General features: G+C 41.8%; 3 protein-coding genes across 4 annotated transcripts in view; 2 read left to right on the top strand and 1 right to left on the bottom strand.

Moving 5' to 3' along the window:
• The window catches only part of LOC137286322 (uncharacterized), a 53,126-nt gene that overhangs the window by 11,550 nt on the left and 20,644 nt on the right, over window positions 1-20,932 (bottom strand). For both annotated transcript variants that reach the window (XM_067818109.1, XM_067818108.1), the window contains exon 2: window positions 4,255-4,431. The gene's annotated coding sequence lies outside the window, so the exon portion shown is untranslated. The remainder of the gene's footprint in view (window positions 1-4,254; window positions 4,432-20,932) is intronic.
• On the top strand, window positions 4,764-5,186 carry LOC137287982 (uncharacterized). The gene has a single exon (XM_067820347.1). It carries the CDS (start codon window positions 4,764-4,766, stop codon window positions 5,184-5,186), a length of 423 nt encoding a protein of 140 aa, XP_067676448.1.
• Window positions 6,545-12,789, top strand: LOC137287361 (cytochrome P450 2K4-like). The gene is made up of 4 exons (XM_067819617.1): window positions 6,545-6,884; window positions 9,938-10,456; window positions 10,772-11,212; window positions 12,546-12,789. The coding sequence occupies exons 1-4, from the start codon at window positions 6,545-6,547 to the stop codon at window positions 12,722-12,724; spliced, it is 1,479 nt and encodes a 492-aa protein (XP_067675718.1). The 3' UTR covers window positions 12,725-12,789.

Below are 20,932 nucleotides of genomic sequence, written 5' to 3'. Positions count from 1 at the left end.
GAGGGTGGGTAAAAGCGTTACTTACAAAGTGGAGACGGGCGACAGGAGACATAACTACATATCGTGACGGAGAGGGTGGGTAAAAGCGTTACTTACAAAGTGGAGACAGGCAACTGGAGACATAACTACATATCGTGACGGAGAGGGTGGGTAAAAGCGTTACTTACAAAGTGGAGAAGGGCAACAGGAGACATAACTACATATCGTGACGGAGAGGGTGGGTAAAAGCGTTACTTACAAAGTGGAGACGGGCGACAGGAGACATAACTACATATCGTGAGGGAGAGGGTGGGTAAAAGCGATACTTACAAAGTGGAGACGGGCGACAGGAGACATAACTACATATCGTGACGGAGAGGGTGGGTAGAGACGTTACTTACAAAGTGGAGACGGACGACAGGAGACATAACTACATATCGTGACGGAGAGGGTGGGTAGAGACGTTGCTTACAAAGTGGAGACGGGCGACAGGAGACATAACTACATATCGTGACGGAGAGGGTGGGTAGAGACGATGCTTACAAAGTGGAGACGGGCGACAGGAGACATAACTACATATCGTGACGGAGAGGGTGGGTAAAAGCGTTACTTACAAAGTGGAGACGGGCAACTGGAGACATAACTACATATCGTGAGGGAGAGGGTGGGTAAAAGCGTTACTTACAAAGTGGAGACAGGCAACTGGAGACATAACTACATATCGTGACGGAGAGGGTGGGTAAAAGCGTTACATACAAAGTGAAGAAGGGGGACAGGAGACATAACTACATATCGTGAGGGAGAGGGTGGGTAAAAGCGTTACTTACAAAGTGGAGACAGGCAACTGGAGACATAACTACATATCGTGACGGAGAGGGTGGGTAAAAGCGTTACATACAAAGTGGAGAAGGGCGACAGGAGACATAACTACATATCGTGACGGAGAGGGTGGGTAAAAGCGTTACTTACAAAGTGGAGAAGGGCGACAGGAGACATAACTACATATCGTGAGGGAGAGGGTGGGTAAAAGCTTTACATACAAAGTGGAGAAGGGCAACTGGAGACATAACTACATATCGTGACGGAGAGGGTGGGTAAAAGCGTTACTTGGCAAAGTGGAGACAGGCAACTGGAGACATAACTACATATCGTGACGGAGAGGGTGGGTAAAAGCGTTACTTACAAAGTGGAGAAGGGCGACAGGAGACATAACTACATATCGTGAGGGAGAGGGTGGGTAAAAGCGTTACTTACAAAGTGGAGACGGGCAACTGGAGACATAACTATATATCGTGACGGAGAGGGTGGGTAAAAGCGTTACTTACAAAGTGGAGACGGGCAACTGGAGACATAACTACATATCGTGACGGAGAGGGTGGGTAAAAGCGTTACATACAAAGTGGAGAAGGGGGACAGGAGACATAACTACATATCGTGAGGGAGAGGGTGGGTAAAAGCGTTACTTACAAAGTGGAGACAGGCAACTGGAGACATAACTACATATCGTGACGGAAAGGGTGGGTAAAAGCGTTACTTACAAAGTGGAGAAGGGCGACAGGAGACATAACTACATATCGTGAGGGAGAGGGTGGGTAAAAGCGTTACTTACAAAGTGGAGACAGGCAACTGGAGACATAACTACATATCGTGACGGAGAGGGTGGGTAAAAGCGTTACTTACAAAGTGGAGACAGGCAACTGGAGACATAACTACATATCGTGACGGAGAGGGTGGGTAAAAGCGTTACTTACAAAGTGGAGAAGGGCGACAGGAGACATAACTACATATCGTGACGGAGAGGGTGGGTAAAAGCGTTACTTACAAAGTGGAGACGGGCAACTAGAGACATAACTACATATCGTGACGGAGAGGGTGGGTAAAAGCGTTACTTACAAAGTGGAGACAGGCAACTGGAGACATAACTATATATCGTGACGGAGAGGGTGGGTAGAGACGTTACTTACAAAGTGGAGACGGGCGACAGGAGACATAACTACATATCGTGAGGGAGAGGGTGGGTAAAAGCGTTACTTACAAAGTGGAGACAGGCAACTGGAGACATAACTACATATCGTGACGGAGAGGGTGGGTAAAAGCGTTACATACAAAGTGGAGAAGGGCGACAGGAGACATAACTACATATCGTGACGGAGAGGGTGGGTAAAAGCGTTACTTACAAAGTGGAGAAGGGCGACAGGAGACATAACTACATATCGTGAGGGAGAGGGTGGGTAAAAGCTTTACATACAAAGTGGAGAAGGGCAACTGGAGACATAACTACATATCGTGACGGAGAGGGTGGGTAAAAGCGTTACTTGCAAAGTGGAGACAGGCAACTGGAGACATAACTACATATCGTGACGGAGAGGGTGGGTAAAAGCGTTACTTACAAAGTGGAGAAGGGCGACAGGAGACATAACTACATATCGTGAGGGAGAGGGTGGGTAAAAGCGTTACTTACAAAGTGGAGACGGGCAACTGGAGACATAACTATATATCGTGACGGAGAGGGTGGGTAAAAGCGTTACTTACAAAGTGGAGAAGGGCAACTGGAGACATAACTACATATCGTGACGGAGAGGGTGGGTAAAAGCGTTACATACAAAGTGGAGAAGGGGGACAGGAGACATAACTACATATCGTGAGGGAGAGGGTGGGTAAAAGCGTTACTTACAAAGTGGAGACAGGCAACTGGAGACATAACTACATATCGTGACGGAAAGGGTGGGTAAAAGCGTTACTTACAAAGTGGAGAAGGGCGACAGGAGACATAACTACATATCGTGAGGGAGAGGGTGGGTAAAAGCGTTACTTACAAAGTGGAGACGGGCAACTGGAGACATAACTACATATCGTGACGGAGAGGGTGGGTAAAAGCGTTACTTACAAAGTGGAGACAGGCAACTGGAGACATAACTACATATCGTGACGGAGAGGGTGGGTAAAAGCGTTACTTACAAAGTGGAGAAGGGCGACAGGAGACATAACTACATATCGTGACGGAGAGGGTGGGTAAAAGCGTTACTTACAAAGTGGAGACGGGCAACTGGAGACATAACTACATATCGTGACGGAGAGGGTGGGTAAAAGCGTTACTTACAAAGTGGAGACAGGCAACTGGAGACATAACTATATATCGTGACGGAGAGGGTGGGTAGAGACGTTACTTACAAAGTGGAGACGGGCGACAGGAGACATAACTACATATCGTGACGGAGAGGGTGGGTAAAAGCGTTACTTACAAAGTGGAGACAGGCAACTGGAGACATAACTACATATCGTGACGGAGAGGGTGGGTAGAGACGTTACTTACAAAGTGGAGACGGGCGACAGGAGACATAACTACATATCGTGACGGAGAGGGTGGGTAGAGACGTTACTTACAAAGTGGAGACGGGCAACTGGAGACATAACTACATATCGTGACGGAGAGGGTGGGTAATAGCGTTACTTACAAAGTGGAGAAGGGCGACAGGAGACATAACTACATATCGTGACGGAGAGGGTGGGTAAAAGCGTTACTTACAAAGTGGAGACGGGCAACTGGAGACATAACTACATATCGTGACGGAGAGGGTGGGTAATAGCGTTACTTACAAAGTGGAGACAGGCAACTGGAGACATAACTACATATCGTGACGGAGAGGGTGGGTAGAGACGTTACTTACAAAGTGGAGACGGGCGACAGGAGACATAACTACATATCGTGACGGAGAGGGTGGGTAGAGACGTTACTTACAAAGTGGAGACGGGCAACTGGAGACATAACTACATATCGTGACGGAGAGGGTGGGTAATAGCGTTACTTACAAAGCGGAGACGTGGGGCAGGTTGTAATTAACGTGTTTTCCACAACATTCAGAGGTTAGAAAGTCATCAAGCATTCTTCAGTTGTCATTATCAGGTCTGAGAACTTGTCCGAAAGCATGGACAGTGTAAGCAGGTTCATTGTTCACAAAGTGCACGTGCCAGGCGCTATTTGTGATATTTCACGTGTTTTCCTACATGGCTATTTAGGGTTATTTCTTCAACGTTTCTAATATCTTTTATTTGACATTATTATATGCTATGCACATTTACTGTTTTTCCGATAGTGCACACGTCGTGACGGAGTGGATTGGTGAGTACTGTGGCTTCTTGCAAGCTAACATGTATATGTCATGTAGATTTGGGATAGGGGTAACAAGGTTTCAGTTCCTTACGCTTGAGGTGACTTGTGACTGGGATTACAGCTCCTCACAGTGGAGGAGGGTAACAGGGAATATAGCTACTTACCCCAGTGGAGTCATGTAACAGCAGTAGAGATCACAGTAGAGAAGGGTAATAGGGAATGTAGCTCTTTACCCTAGCGGAGTCATGTGGGTGTAGGATGGGTAACAGTAGATTGTAGTTCCTTACGCCAGCGGAGACACGCTGCTTGTGGTGGTCGAAATATCCGACAAGGATATAGACCTGCAGAGAAAAGGTGTTTTCAATTCAGAGTTGTAAAGGAATATTTGTATAAACTACCGGGCAAAAGAAAGTTATCACTTTTAAGTTACATGTAGTTGTATAAAAAACACAAAGATGGAAACAGATTTGATCCCACGTTGAAAATATTCGCCCAAATGCAAATTTTCCCTAGAACAACACAGCTTCCCGAACGCAGCTTTCCAAATCATGCATTTTGCAAAACGTGAAAAGCATGTCTTCGGGACATTGGTCGAAATGTGCGTGCATGGTTGTATCATAAATACCGACGTCGGACAGAGCAAGCGTACAGATAGCAAAAACCCATCAACAATATGCCAGGACTTACACAGGCGCAACGAGACAGAGCAATTGGTATGGCGAATGAGGGGGCCTCTCAACGTCACCTGGCAAGAACGTTCAACTGCAGCCAGGCCACCATCAGCAAGTTGCTAAACCGCTACCGGCAGACAGGACAGACTCAAGACCGACCAAGATCGGGAAGACCGAGAGTGACAACACCAGCCGAAGACCGCTACATCCGACAGATTCACTTCCGGAACAGATTCGTGACGGATACTTCAACGGCGGCGACGGCACTAGGGCATGCCATCAGCAGGCGAACTGTCTTTCGGCGACTTCATGTAGCCGGGATACGAGCCTACCGACCCTTCCGTGGAATGACCTTGACCTGTCAACACCGTGACCGCAGACTGCGATGGGCACGAACTGTGCGTCGCTGGCAGCGACGCGACTGAGAAAGGGTGCTCTTTACAGATAAAAGTCGGTCCTGTCTCTTCAGGAACGATGGCAGGGTTAGAGTTTTCGACGAAGGGGCTAGCGACTGGCACCGAACTGCGTCAGAGAAGTTCAACCATTTGGAGGTGGCGGTGTCATGGTATGGAGTGGCATTAGTGGCCACGTGACAACACCATTGGTTATCATTCGTGGAAATTTGACTGGTCAGCGATACATGGATGAAGTGTTGAGACCTGTTGCGGTGCCCTTTATTCAACAGCAGTCAAGAGGATTGCTTTTGCAGCATGACAACACAAGTCCTCACACCGCCTGTATGTTCCCAGTGAGCTGTGTTTGTCGTGAGTTTTTTAAATAGATCAAGTGGCCCGATTTGGTGATTGGATTGCTTACAATCAAATCCGACAACGTAAATCGTTGCTCATGATATCGAACACTGGACTTATGTCCTAAATTCGATTATTTCCATGCCGCCGATAAGGTATCTTAAACGATATCCGTTATATGATGTTTATGTGCTATAGTATCATATTATAGGTATCATTAGAAGAAAAGACACTCGGTGCATAATTAGTTACATACTCCATCTTCCAGCTGTAAAGGACGACATTGTTGAGTGACATCAGTTTACTAACTAGGCTGGCTAATCAGATGACAGTGATGTTTCGCCGTTTCTACATGATGTCGTAAAGGCTGAATGTCCGCTTGCGGCTGTTCGCTCGGTACACCAATGGTGCGGGGTTTGTTTCCCCACGTGGGTGCAATGTCAACAACACATTTTAGAGTCTCCCGTCGTGATATTGCTGAGAAATTGCTAAATCCGCGTAAGACAATAATCGCACGCTCTAATTGTATAAACGGCAAATGCTTCCGACTAATACCTCTTCCCATTCTGTAGATCTAATGTAAAACAGTGGCGAAGATATTGATAGCTAGACAAACCAGACAATCAAATGATAGACCAGAAATCTAGACGAATACACATACTGATTGTGCAACTAAAAATGAAAGGTTGATATTTGAATTACGTTTTCCGAGTACAGGGATCTTGTAATCTCAACACAATACCTTTGAGAAATATGTTTGATTGCAAATGGAACAAGCCGACTCACCTATTGTCTTTCTCAAAATAATTACTAACTGATTTGTCACGTAGCTGTGTTTGAGTGAGTCGAAACTGGGACACCACTGTTTGGACTTGCATTCCACAAGGCCAGAGGAAGAATGTTGCTAAACACTCAATAGTAAACGAAAACATCACTCTTATAGCCGTTGTGTTCCTCTTGTGTTAACCACAACATGTGCATGACTCCCTGTGGGTCTTAGACTCCGTTGATTGAGAAGTTGATGTATAGCTGTAATGTTGTTCCTGTTGGCGTCGAGTCCCATGTCGTTCCTTGGGTTGACGGCTGTTGGGTTGTGGCTGTGGTGGTGGACCCGACGTCCCCCAACGCTCCCGCCCGGGCCCCCACTTGTGCCTTTCCTGGGCAACCTGCTGTCATTGGATACTACAGACCCGAGAAAGACTTTCAGAAAACTGAGACGGAAATACGGGGACATTTACAGCATCTACATTTTCAACAAACCGGTAATTGTCCTCAACGGCTACAACATCCTGAAAGATGCTCTTGTTAGGCATGCTGATGTCTTTTCAAGTCGCCCCTCTTCCTTCCTGACGGACCACTTACTTGGGGGCAGAGGTAGCTATTGCAGAGTTTCATACAGCATTAACACCTGTACATAATTATTACATTAAAACATGTACCACATTAATACATGGATTACACAGTATGCAATCTCAGTACATGTACCTGTACTACACGACTGAATTTACAACTGTACAGAGTATTGCATAATACATACATATTGCATAACTTCTTTACCTATTGCTCTAAAATCTATATTCAATATTGATGCTCTACATTATAACTATTTGTACAACATGTTATATTCTAAGTTGTTCACTGGTCACCAGGGGCCATGGCTTGATGTGCCCTCGATGTTTTTGTTTATGTTCCCTGCGCCCGAAGTGTACATCAGTCCATGGCCCGGGGGGACCAGTGAACAACGGATTTATCTTACCGAACACCTCAATGTTAATGTTGAACTCCTTGAAGCATGGCTGTCGGATCGTACACTCCAGCCAACCTGTGAATCAAACAGTTCGTATCTTGCAACTTGCTGTTTTTCCAGCATTCAATACCTCAGTAAAGTCGCCGCGGTGTAATTCGCCTTCTTAATATTCGCAGGGACTACATTTGAACCTTTTGTTACAAAATATTTATTGGAATGCGAGGCATTTTCCCCCGTAGCCATCGCTAGATTTTGCAGACGACACAAGGAAAACTAATTTAGAGTTATCTCCTTTCCATCGATTGGCATTCGCAAAACATCGGTAATTTCCGTGCATCATGCGTGATTCAATGTTTTTCGAGATAAAGAAGTAATACCACGAAGTACCGAAGGAGTTGCCATTGGCAGCGGTGTACATTGCAATGTACCTCTCTTGTAAGTAGGGTGCATTGAAAATAGAAGAGGAGCCAATCAGAAAATTACATTTATGTGTGAGGTAAGATAAAATTCATTACCGTCTGTACTGCATACTGTATGTAATACGCTACATCAGCGCACATAATATAAGCTTTATTATCACCCGCACTGGATAAAAACCGATACTGCATGCTGCAGCATAACTAATCAATGTAACAAAGTCACTACATCATGTATTACATACTGCATCATCATCTGTATTGCATACTACAGAACCGTGAAGATCCGAGTTAGAACTGATCTTCTGTAACCTAAGCTAGTCGTAAGGGGCGACTGGCATGGCTGACACAATTCATCTATTCCCAGTTAGGAAAATCGATGCTCATGCTGTTGATCCCTGGATTGTCTGCTCCAGACTCTATTATTCACAGGCCGCAGCAATCTAGCTGGAGTATTGCTGACTGCGGCGTAAAACTGAATTCACTCACATATACTGCATTGTCACTTGTATAACAAACTGCACTATCGCCCATATTACATACTACATCACAACCTGTATGTATAGTCTGGTTCATAATTATTGAGAATTTTTCTTCTTACTTTGAGCTATCCTAACACCTCAACTGATTCACTGATACTTAAAACTAAGTAATGGTATAAGGGAGGTAACTCATCTTGGCCTAGTGAGTATAGTACAATTAGAGTTACCTCCCCTGAATTTGTAGCAGACGTCATTTTCCTCAGCACTGTCAACAATCTCTGCTGAAGATAAAAGAAGGTTGATTTTTGAGTTGTGTAATCAAGGAATTGATGATGTAAATACATTGGCAGAGAGAACAGGAACTCCTCTTTCTACTGTGTATAGGATTAGGAAGAATTTTAAAGAGGGAAAGGATTTGGGGCACCAGAAAGGAGCAGGGAGACCCAGAAAATTGGACCTCTCAGATCGCGTCCGGCTGGGAATTTTAGCGTCTAAAAAGCAAAGGGCAAGCATCTCCAACATCAGGTATGAAATGATAGAAAGGGGATCAACAGTTGTATCAAAATCTACAGTTAGAAGAAATTTGATTGATCTTGGATGGGAGAAAAAGACTGGAATTCCTTCTCCTCTCATGAAACAAGAACATAAAGACAGGCGTGTTGAGTGGTGTTTGGCACATGAAAACTTTGACTGGGAAAATGTGATTTTTACTGATGAAAGCTCAATATGGGTATATCCCAATAATGTGAAAATATGGACAAAGTCTGCGTCAGTACCGTTGTATCGACGACCTAAATACAGCCCAAAGTTTCATGTATGGGGAGGGATATCCTTATTAGGAACGACCCCGCTGTGTGTGTTTGAGGGAAATCTGACAAGTCAACGCTACACTAACATATTAGATAATTTTCTCCTTCCAAGTGCACATGTGTTTTATGGAAATGACTGGATTTTGCAGCAAGATAATGATCCTGAACACACCGCAAAACATGCCAAGCAGTGGTTTCAGGAGAAAAATGTGACTGCATTACCATTTCCTGCATATAGTCCTGACTTAAATCCCATTGAGAACATTTGGGGGATGATGAAGGAATGTGTGAATCAAAAGGGGTTGACAAAAATTGAAGACATGAAGAGAGAAGTGGTCCGATACTGGGACAGCATAACTCACGAGACACTAACCTCTCTGATAGGAAGTATGCCTACCCGTCTTAGACTGTGCCATGAAGCTCAAGGAGACTTGATAAAATATTAAATTGTTACCTACACAACATGAAAAGGTCAGTTCACTTTCACAATACATTCAATTTTATCTGATTTGTTCTCGTTTAATAATATGAAATGCTTTAACTATTCTCAATAATTTTGAACCATACTGTATTACACTCTGCATGGCTTATATGTTTCTACACCATTTCTGGGACAAATTCCATTCCACCGTACTACATAATGCATGTCGAGTCTTACAACACAATATAGCATACTAGAGCGTAGTACATGTATAGCGCAGTATAGCATACTGTATCATAGCATAGTATAGTATAGGACATGCAGCAGTGTAGGGTAGGGTAGGGTAGGGAAGGGTAGAAGGCGCCACAGCACAAAACAGTATTGTACAGTGCAATACAGTTAAGTGCTGCATATGAAAGTATGTTGATATTTAAAGAATGGAAATAAATGTCTAACTGATGTTCTGTTTTTGAAGGGTTTCATGATACAACTATCCATCCATGTGCATGTTGGTCGCATCCACACTATGTAACACTTCGCCCATTTTGTCAGGAATTGTCGGTACATCTGGCATCACTTGGCGTGAACACCGTCGCTTTGCAGTGAGAACTCTGAAGGAGTTGGCATCAAAGTCAAACATGCTCGAGACGAACGTCAACCACGAGGTATCACAGCTCCTGGCGTCTATTGAAAATGAAGGGGGTTCGGGTTTCGACTGCAAGAGGATGGTGTTTACTGCGGTGGCAAACGTCATGAGCTCGGTTGTGTTTGGAAAGAGGTATGATCACAATGATCCCCTTTTTCTGAAGGTGCTCAGTTGTATGCAAGAGAATGTCGCCAGCTTTGGCGCAGCTAGTATCCTCAACATCTTTCCTGTAGTACGATATTTGCCAGGTGATATCTTCAAGTTCAAGAGGATTTTGGCCAATCTGGCGTTCACAGAACACGAGTTCATACATCCCATGATCAATGATCACATGGACTGCTACGACGAGGAACACATACACGATTTCACCTCAGCGTTTATAAAAGAGATGCGACATCATAATGGAGAGAGTACTACCATGAGCAGTACGTCACGGTATCGTGTGCACTTCATCACAATATAATGTGCAGGTCGCCATAGTATCAGGCACAATAACAGTAAGCCAGAATATCATGTTCTGAAATCATTCGTTAGTACATATAAGACATTTGAACCACACAATATATGATATTCCGGTACTTCCAGGTAGAAACGTTTCCTCTTATACGAAAGACATAACGTAAAATCCGTTAACCAGCTAAATCTGATTCACTGAAATAGGTCGATATAGAGTAAGGACTTTGCACTGACTCAGGTTACGTATCTAGACATGTACACCTAGCTATTCCCTGTGCTTGCAGTTCCTGATCTTCAGGCGTCAGTTCTTGATCTGTTTGGAGCCGGTTCGGAGACTACGGCAACGCTCCTCCGCTGGGCTTTTGCATTGTTCCTCAACTATCCACACGTCCAAGACAAATGCTTCCGAGAGATTGAGGAATACATCGGTCCGAGCAGAAAACCATCCATGGCGGACGTGCCCAACCTTCCCTACATGGAAGCAACGATCACTGAGCTGGTGCGTTATGCCAATATCGTCCCCACTGGTGTCCCCCATGCTGTTTCCCGTGACTTTCACTTCCATGGATACACGTTCCCTGCTGACGTGATGATTCTGCCCATTCTGGACTCCGTGCTGCACGACGAAGCATTGTGGGGAGATCCGTACAACTTTCGGCCGCAACGATTTCTGGATGAAGATGGCCGCTTCGTTAAGAAGGACGAGTTCATACCTTTCTCTCTAGGTGAGTTATAGTGTTACTGTTTCTTTGGTTAAGATAAGAGATAAGATAAGATAATACTTTATTATCCCGAGGGAAATTTTGGTTACATCGTAAACAAAACACTGAATCACAACGTACTTTACAAGAACGCTAAAATCATGCACATATAGATAAATACCATATAAAAAGCACTAAGATGTTGCAGTAAGATAGGACTAACATGCTGCGATAAAAGGTGAAAACAGTTTGTAAAAAAGAAGCCTCATGGGATAAGATGGTAAAAAAGTTATAAAAAATATTAACTGTTGTTAAAATAGCGAATACCAGCTGGTACAAAAGAATGACGGAACCTGTTTGTTCTGGCTGCCGGCATGCGCAGACGGCGTCCTGATGGAAGAAATTCAAAATCATAATAGAGAATGTGAGAGCTGTCATTTACAATTTTCTGCACTTTTTTAACAATTTGCTGCTCGTAAATTTGGCCGATAGGAGTTACTGATTCTGAACCAATGATTTTGCGTGCTGTGTCAACAATTTTGTTGAGTTTAGCTTTGTTTTGAACAGACAGGTTACCAAACCAACAAAGAAGATTGAAAATTAAAATACTTTATATAAAGGTTTTGTAGAAAAGAACCATGAGTGAACAATCAATTCTAAAAGTGTTTAAACGACGAAGGAAGTACAACCGCCGCTGACCTTTCTTGTAAACATAATCAACGTTATCATTCCAGGATAATCTTGAATCAAGGACAGTGCCCAAATACTTGTATGTGTTTACAATTTCAATATCTTCGTTGTTGATTGAAATCTGGGCCAAAGGATCACAAGTTTTTCTGAAATCAATAATCATTTCTTTTGTTTTCTTAGTATTTAAGATCAAAAAGTTGTCTTTACACCAATTTGTAAAGTTAGATACTTCATTTTTGTAGTCAAGGTCAGCAGATTTAAGAAGTGAAACAATAGCTGCATTATCAGCAAATTTGATGTTAAAACAGTTTGTTGTTTTAGTAACACAATCGTTGGTGTAAATTATAAACAGAATGGGTGATAAAACACATCCTTGTGGTGCTCCAGTAGACAGGTTGGCAGTGGAAGACTTCATTCCGTTCACAGTTACGGTGTGGCCACACACACACACACACACACACACACACACACACACACACACACACACACACACACACACACACACACACACACACACACACACACACACACACACACACACACATATATATATATACACACACACACACACATTTGTATACACACACACACACACACATAAGATTCTGATCTTGGGTGTACTCTGAGAATATGTTGTCATTGGCGCGGATGTACATTATATTCACAGGTCGTCGAGCTTGTCTTGGAGAGTCCCTGGCCCGCATGGAGCTGTTTCTGTTCCTCACAGGGATGCTCCAGAAGTACCGGTTTGAAGGTGTGCCTGACCTTGTGCCGTCCCTCATCCCAGTGTGTGGAATAGTCTTCTCTCCGAAACCATTTATTGTGAAAGCCGTTCCACGAACATAACGCACCTTAGCCGTGTTCCATGAGTTCTGCTAATGCAGCGGGGAAAATAAAATGTATAACTCATATGACTTCTTTGATGGGCTTTTAAGGAGTTGACGTGATGAAGAATGATGATAATTCTATCAAAGACGTATAAGAAGTTGCCCTTACACCTCTTGTCCTTGTAAATGTATCCACTTACATCACTCAACTGATCTAAACTAGATTTTGCAAAATATACCATACTGTTTCAATGCACTGTTTACGCGAATACTGTTAAACAAATTTGTGACGTTGAAAATACTTTTCAAGAGTGCAGTTAACAATGATACTGATATAAATTTACGCATTCTTAACACTTTACTCCAAAACGCAGCTGTTCACATCTACGATATTTGCACATAACACGTCACAATTTAATTCTGGACTCACAAAAGTCCAGAAACTCTCAGCACTGTGGCCACTCTCTCACAAGGGATTTCGCAAAATTAAACAGGCAGCTGTTATGTATATGTGCTAAGGATGAAAAAATGAAAAAAAAATTTTTCGAAAACTCAAAATTTAAACTCGCTCGCCCATGGGCACGCCCATGGGCGAACAGTGGCCAATGGGTAGGCCCATGGGCAGGCCCATGGGCGAAAGTGTTTAATTTCATCCAGAATAAATGTTTTGGAGGTTGTAAATGAATGAAAAAATGTTAATAAGTATCATGACACAAATTTCAGCTTGTTGTGACTTGACTCTGCTAACTGACAGCGATTTTGAAAAATCTCGCCCATGGGTGAAAAACGTATTGGCCCATAGACGAGAATAATTAATTTCATTGAAACTACATGTTTTTTTCCAGGCTTAGCAGTTTTACAATGAATGAACGTGTATTTATTATTGTCTTGACACGAAATTAAGCTTATTTTGACTTAATCCGGCTAATGTAAAGTGATTTTTCAAAACGCCTCGCCCATGGGCGAAAACCATTTGGCCCATGGGTGAGAATATTTACTTTTACTCAAAATACACCTTTTCCCATGTTTTGGAGGTTGTGAATGGATGAAAGTATGTTCATAAGTATCATGTCACAAAATTCAACTCATTTTGAATTAATTCCGTTAATTTAGAGCTATTTAACAAAATCTCACCCATGGGCGAAAAACATTTTGGCCCATGGGCGAGAATATTTCCTTTTACCCCAAACACATCTTTTCCAATATTTGGAGGATGTAAATGAATGAAAGTACATTTATGAGTATCATGACAGAAATTTCAACTCATTTTGACTTAATTCCTCTAAATGAGAGCAATTTTGAAAACTCTCGCTCATGGGAGAAAGACATTTTGGCCCATGGGCGAGAATATTTGCCTTCACTCAAAATACATCTTTTCCTGTGGTTTGGAGGTTGTAAATGAATGAGGATATATTTATCAATATCATGGCACAAAAATCCAGCTCATTACGACTTAAGTCTGCTAATTGAGACCGATTTTCAAAATCATCTCGCCCATGGGCGATAAACATTGGGCCCATGAGCGAGAATATTTCCTTTTCACTCCAAATACATCTTTTCTAATGTTTTGGAGGATGTAAATGTATGAAAGGGCCATTGAGAGTATCATGACACAAAATTCAACTGATTTTGACTTACTTTTGCGAGTTCAGGAAGATTTTTAAAAAATATGCCAGAATAATCACTTTTACTCAAAATACATCTTTTCCTGTGTATTGGATTTTGTAAATGAATGAGGATATATTTGTAAGTATCATGGCACAAAATTCAACTCGTTTTGACTTAATTCTGCTAATTTGTAGCAAGTACAAGAATCTGGATTTCCACTTAAATTTTCATAGATTTTTTTATTGTCTTGGGGGTTGTAAATTTATGAATGAAAGTGTGTTTATAAGTATCACGACAAAAAAAATTAAATCATTCCGGTCTTAATTCGACTAATCTCTCTCGTGGACGAAAATATTTTCGTTTGCTTGTTTTCTTTATTTTGTAAACATATGGTTTAAAAATAGATGAAATTCTAATGACGATTCAGTTTCATTTCGTGAGTTTAGTTTTATGTCGCACTCAGCAATATCCCAGCAATATGGCGGTGGCTTGTAGATAATCGAGTTTGGATCAGACAATCCAGTGATCAACAGCATGAGCATCTACCTGCACAATTGGGAACTGATGACATGTGTCAACTAAAGTCAGCGAGTCTGACCACCCGATCCCGTTAGTCACCTCTTACGACACGCATAGTCGCCTTTTATGGCAAGCATGGGTTGTTGAAGCCCTCTTCTACTCCAGATCTTCACGGGTCCCGAACACTGAGCTTTACTTCCAGCAACATATACAATACACTTAGAATACTAAGCCTTGAGAATCTTTTGAATTTAGGTATTCTATAAATATACCAAAATTCAGCCTATCTCTATGAAGTTGAAGTTATTTGTGAAAGCCCTAATCAAGAGTGACCAAACTCCAGTGACTATGCTGGGACACATTAATAAACGGTGTTGTGAGATCTTTAAACTGTATTGAAATATGTCTTGCCAATTCCGCTGACATTCACCAAATGTACCTACCTAGTAGTTTTAAGTGTACCTACCCAGTTTAGCATGTTTCGTTTTAATAGTGTGGTCTCCATTTTTAGTAATTCCCGTTTGCCCGTCCCGGCTTTTCTTCGTCCGAGGTTTTATGGGGTATTCTCCTATTTGTCAGACCAGAAATTATCTACAACAGGGGTAGGTCACTCGCTTGTTTTCTTTACCATTTACCACCATGCTCCAATGCACACAGTGACGTGATTCGTCTCCATCGCAACTTTAAACTTTAAACTTTGCGTTTAACAGTACTTCAGCCAGTTTACTGTATCAGTCGAAATCTTACAGTGAATGAATGAATGAATGAATGAATGAAGAGCAAGAAGTATATGTGAATGAATTAAAGAAATAATAAAAGAAAGAAGTACATATGTGAATGAATGAAAGAAGAAATGATACACCACCGCCATCCCTTCCAAAACATGCTAAAGAACGCAAAACTATCGTTAGATCACATGTGTTAACATCAGCTTGTTATTGTCTCCCTGGTCAGGCGTAACAATTGTCAGACAGGTTAAAACAACAAACTATCTGGTTGACTGCACAGCTGCCTGTTGACGTAGTATACCCACATCACCTACTTTTCCTGCGTAACCTTCATCTACATCACCACCCTTAATATATTGAGCAGATCGGTCGGTCGGTTCCTTCGTTTTTACGACCCCTTCTAGCAGAGCTAATTTCGGGGTCGGGGTCGCTCCATGCTAGTGGTTATTTGGAGTATGGAAAGAAAAAAGGAAGAGCGATAGTGATATAGGCGAAGTTAAAGGAAACGACCCAAAAAAATGATAAAACGGAGGGTGGGGTGGGGAGGGGGGGGGGGGGGGGTAAGAAGTGGGATGGGTTTGTTTTAGGATGGGGCTATTTGGTTGTTGTTGCTGCTGCCCTGAGGCTGGTTTGCTTTTTTCCAACTTTTTAGTGACTTTAGCTTTCTTGACGTGTGCTTTTTATACTATTACACTGATTAGGAGCTTGCCTTTTGGCTTTGGTTTGGGTATTATGCTTCGGTGGCTATTTCTGGTGGGTTTGTTAGAGTAGTTTCATAAGGTTTGTTTTAGTGATGTAATTTATGATTGCGTTTTGTACTTGTAGGGGGTTGTGGGGGGATAGGAGACTGTGGATGCTTTTCGTGTATTTTGTGTCCAGTGTGTTGATGTACTGAATTCTGTATGGTGAGTAGAGTGTACATGTGTAGAATAAGTGTTGTATGGTTTGTGGGACTTGACATGAGGTGCAAAGCCCATTGGAATGGCGATGGTTTAATTTTGTGATGCCAACATATAGCCTATTTAGTGTAGACTGTATCTGCCGTGCGTGGCTAAAGAGGCTAACTGATGTGATTTGTTTTTGGATTGTTTTGTACGTCCACGTGACTGGGGAAGTATGTAGTTGCTTGAAATTTTCCCTTGTTATTAATTTTTTAACAATAGATTTGTATTCTTGTTTGCTGTAAGTTAGTGGGTAGTTGATGCGTGAGTTGTTTGTTGCTTCTTTGGCTGCTTTGTCTGCGATTTCATTGCCAGTGATCCCAATGTGTGAGGGTACCCACACTATACTGATTTGTTTATTTTGGTTTGTCATTGTGTTGGTTGAGTGCAGTATTCGATGTAGCAGATTAGGCCTGTTTGTGAAATTTCTGTTTCTAATAGATTGTATTGCACTGAGCGAGTCCGTGATGATTAGGAATTTGTTGTGATTAGTTTTTTCTGCCATTTTGAAGGCTAGATATATTGCCGTTTTTTCTGCGGTATATATGGATAGATTGTTTGGGATGCGTGCTGATGTTGTAGATGTACCTGGTTGTGTTGTGTGTATTGCGAAGGCTACTGTGTGGTTATCCTGGTTCTGTGACCCGTCTGTGTAGATGTGTGTCCAGTCTGGCCAATGTTCATGTATGTAATCCATTACCTGTAGTTTTTGCTAACGTCTGTTGATAGTTTTGTGATGCTTGTTAGGGCAGTGTCCGTATGGGGAGGTGGGAGGTGATAAGTGTAGTCATGTATGACTGGAGTGAGTTTTATGTTTCTAAGCTTGTAGGCTTTCAGAAGGTTGTTTAGTCGAATGGTGTATGGGAGTCGTCGTTTTTTCTTAATCAACTTGACCTTTTGTCGTGGTGGTAGGTTTTCAGTTGTGGTTATGAGGTTGCCAAGTAATGGGTTTGTATGTGCAGTGGCCCAGTAGTTGAGTACAGCTTGTTGGCGTTTGAGTGGTAGGGCTATTTCTCCAGATAACTTTAGGAGAGATGTAAGTGCAGTGCCTGATACAGTGCCGAATGCGATTGTTAGTGCCTTGTATTGCACAGAATCTAGTTTTTTGGAGTCTTTTTGTGTCAGTGCGTCGTATGCAGGTGCGGCATATTCCAGTTTGGGTCGTATCAGTGTTTTATAGACAGTGAGTAGCGTGAGTTGGTCTGCTCCCCAATTTGTACCTCGTATGCTTCGCATAAGGTTTAGATCCTGATTGCATTTTGTGACGATGTATTTGATATGTTCCGTATATGTTAGGTGTTGATCTAGTATTAGGCCTAGGAATTTTGTTTGCGTGCTGTAGGTTATTTGGCTGTTGTTTAATATTAGGGGTGGTGAATAGTTTTGCATGTAGGGTGTTTTGAAGAGCAAAGCTACTGTTTTGTCTGTGTTAATTTTGAACCCCCACGTATTTGCCCATTTGTTGATATCATTTAGTGCTTGTTGGATGTGTTCCTGGGCTGTGCTTAGTGTCTTGTGTGAAGTCCAGAGGGATGCGTCGTCTGCGAATTTGGCTGTTTTGATTGTTGATCGGATGTCTGTGAATATGTCGTCGATCATGAGATTAAAGAGTGTTGGAGAGAGGACACTACCTTGAGGTGTGCCGTTTTGGATGTGATGTGGGTCTGAGAGTGCATTGTTTACTTTCACAGTTATTGTACGGTTGTTGAGAAAGCTGTGTATAAAGTTTAGCATACGCCCGTTTATATTTTTGTGTTTCAGTTTTTTTATGAGCCCGCCATTCCAAATCATGTCAAAAGCTTTGGAGAAGTCGATGAATATGGCCAAAAGATAGTGCTTGCTTGCCTGGGCTACTCTGATGTCGTGCTCTATTCGAATGATGTGGTCTAGGGTTGTTCTGTTTGGCGTGAACCCGCTTTGGTCTGCCTGTATGAGATTGTTTGTGTTTATGTGATGTTGGAGTCTTTTCTTAATTATTGTTTCCATGATTTTGCATATATTTGATGTCAGTGATATGGGTCTGTATGATTCTGGGTTCTGGGGTGGTTTGTGTGGTTTCCTTATTGGAATGACAAGGGCTTGTTTCCATGTAGAAGGGATTTGTGACGTGGACCAGATTGTGTTAAGCAGTTTTAGCAATAGCGTTTTGCCGTGTGGGGTGAGCTGTTTCAGCAGTATGTAAGTTATGTCATCTCCTCCTGGAGCAGACGACGTGGGCTTACTTTGGAGAGCGTGTGTGAGCTCATGTATTGTTAGGGGTGCATTGTAGGGTATATGAGCTTGGGGCGGTTGCATGACATAAGCTGGTGTGGCGAGTATTTTCTGTTGGAGTGAAGCAGGATGATTGGTGTTACTGCTTATGTTTTGATAATGCTGGGCTAATGTTTGTGCTTTTAATTTATTATCAGTATAGTCATGTATTTTATGGATGTGTGTAGATTTTTTGGTTCCGTTTATTGCCTTTAATTTGTTCCACATGACTTTAGAGTTATTTTTTGTCGTGTTTAGGGTGCTGCAGAATTTTTCCCAGTGTTCCTTTTTTGTGTTTTTGATAAGCATATGTGTGCTATTTCGGAGTTGTCTTGCATGGGGAAGTTCGTCAGGGTGAATTTTTGCGCGTCTGAAAGCTCGTTTTCTTTGTCTTCTTGCCTGTTTGATTTCTGGAGTCCACCAGGGAACCCTGTTGCGTTGGGGGTTAGGATTTGTTTTGGGAATGCACTTGGTAGCTATGGTAATAATTTGTTCAGTGAAATTGTTAGAAAAGGTTTCAGGATCCGAGCTGGTAATTTGTGAATGGTCAATTTGGTTGATTAAGGCTTGATATTTTCTCCAATCTGCTTTAGTGTAGTTGAATTTTGGGACTTGGTGCGTTTGTTCAGCTGTAAGGTTGGGACCAATGTTGATATTTATTGAGCAGAGAGCACAGAAGGCCTTATAGCTGTAACCACTGAACCGTGGCGTCTCTCTGCCCCCAAGTTCCCAAGTGGGGGTGTCCTTTTCTACCTATTCCATTAATCTTTAAAACATCTAACAAGCTCAACGCATGCATTTGTTTACTCAAATGTGATGTTATACATATCATAAGAGTATTTGTTATGTGTTATTCAGTTGATAAATTATTATTTCACGATACATATATGTACAATATTTTGCTTCGATTCTGTAACTACCCACATTATGACATTGAGACCATTCTGATTTATCGAGTAAAATACGATTGTATAGTTTTGAGTTTGAATCTTGGCATATTTTACCGGTTTGCCACTTTTGCACTCTACCTTTTTAAAGGGGGCGTGCATATTTTGGTGGTTCTTAGTATTCCATCTATTCATTTGGATTTATTAATTTATTTGTTTTTGTTTTGTTTTGTTTTTTGACTGCTAGTGGGCCTGTTAGTCTGCTTTGATAAGTGTAAATTTATTCTGACGTTTGACGAGCGGAACATGAAGTGTTGTTATCATGTATGTTATGTAATTATATTATTGGTATGGAGCGGCATTGATATGTATGTTTATGCTTGCCAATCCAGTCCCCATTGCTTGAGGAGATTAGTTTAAACTATAGATTAACGTATCCATACTATTAATGTGTAATCATTATATCGGGCTATGAGGAATACGTAATGTAATCAAGATTGACTTTGCGTTTACTATTCTATTTTTAAAATAAATTTTCACTATTTTTGCTACACTCGAACAGATTTACTTTGGCTTTCGTGATTGTGGTCTCTAAGTATTTTAGAAATTATGTTGTTGAGACAACTGGAACTGTTGATCTGCAGTCTTTCAAAATTCATTTTCACGAGATATATTCTCCCTTTTTACCAGTTCTCAAAATGAACATATAGCTGTTTACACAAAGGTATCTTCCCGTAAAAATAAGTAGGACGAAACGTGAAGCATAGCAGCTTTACTGAAGCCATAACTGATTGCCATAACTGAAGTTGTTAAAATGATCCTGAAAACTGTCATTTTCAACATTCACCTTGCAGGCAATTTTACCAAGAAACTAAATAATTCATTACTAATGGAAGGAGTGAACTGAAAACCCATCTTATTAACTGAAGTCACTGATTGAACTCGCTAACATCGATTCACTTACATTCTGGTACACGTGTCTTATTCGTTTCCTGAGGACACACATTTTACTTTTTTTATAGAAAATCCGTGTCTAATCCCATAAAACAACACCGTTGTCACTACACCAAACGATTTTGACCTCGACCCAAAACAAAGGTTTAACTTACAGGACTACCTGTAAGATATCCCTTTCTTGATAACGACTTTAACAGCTACGCCGAAATGCTGCTTACCTTATAAGAAGTTGTATATCCATAGAACTTTCGTATTATTTTCCAAATGATCATGACCTGAACAGATATTACTTTGTCAGAGACTTCATGGGTGATTTTCAAGTTCTAATCCACACACT

Source organism: Haliotis asinina, chromosome 6, assembly GCF_037392515.1.
Source record: "Haliotis asinina isolate JCU_RB_2024 chromosome 6, JCU_Hal_asi_v2, whole genome shotgun sequence".
NCBI lineage: Eukaryota > Metazoa > Mollusca > Gastropoda > Lepetellida > Haliotidae > Haliotis > Haliotis asinina.
The sequence above is the reverse complement of the archived record's forward strand: the minus strand, read 5'-3'. Positions and strand labels throughout refer to the sequence as shown.

What these genes read in the sequence shown, in the direction of transcription:
- LOC137287982 (XM_067820347.1), top strand. Translation starts at nt 4,764, where the DNA reads ATGCCAGGACTTACACAGGCGCAACGAGACAGAGCAATTGGTATGGCG.
- LOC137287361 (XM_067819617.1), top strand. Translation starts at nt 6,545, where the DNA reads ATGTTGTTCCTGTTGGCGTCGAGTCCCATGTCGTTCCTTGGGTTGACG. An exon ending in CCACTTACTTGGGGGCAGAG is followed by an intron (nt 6,885 to 9,937) that starts GTAGCTATTGCA and finishes CCATTTTGTCAG; the next exon opens with GAATTGTCGGTACATCTGGC. An exon ending in GTTCATACCTTTCTCTCTAG is followed by an intron (nt 11,213 to 12,545) that starts GTGAGTTATAGT and finishes TTATATTCACAG; the next exon opens with GTCGTCGAGCTTGTCTTGGA.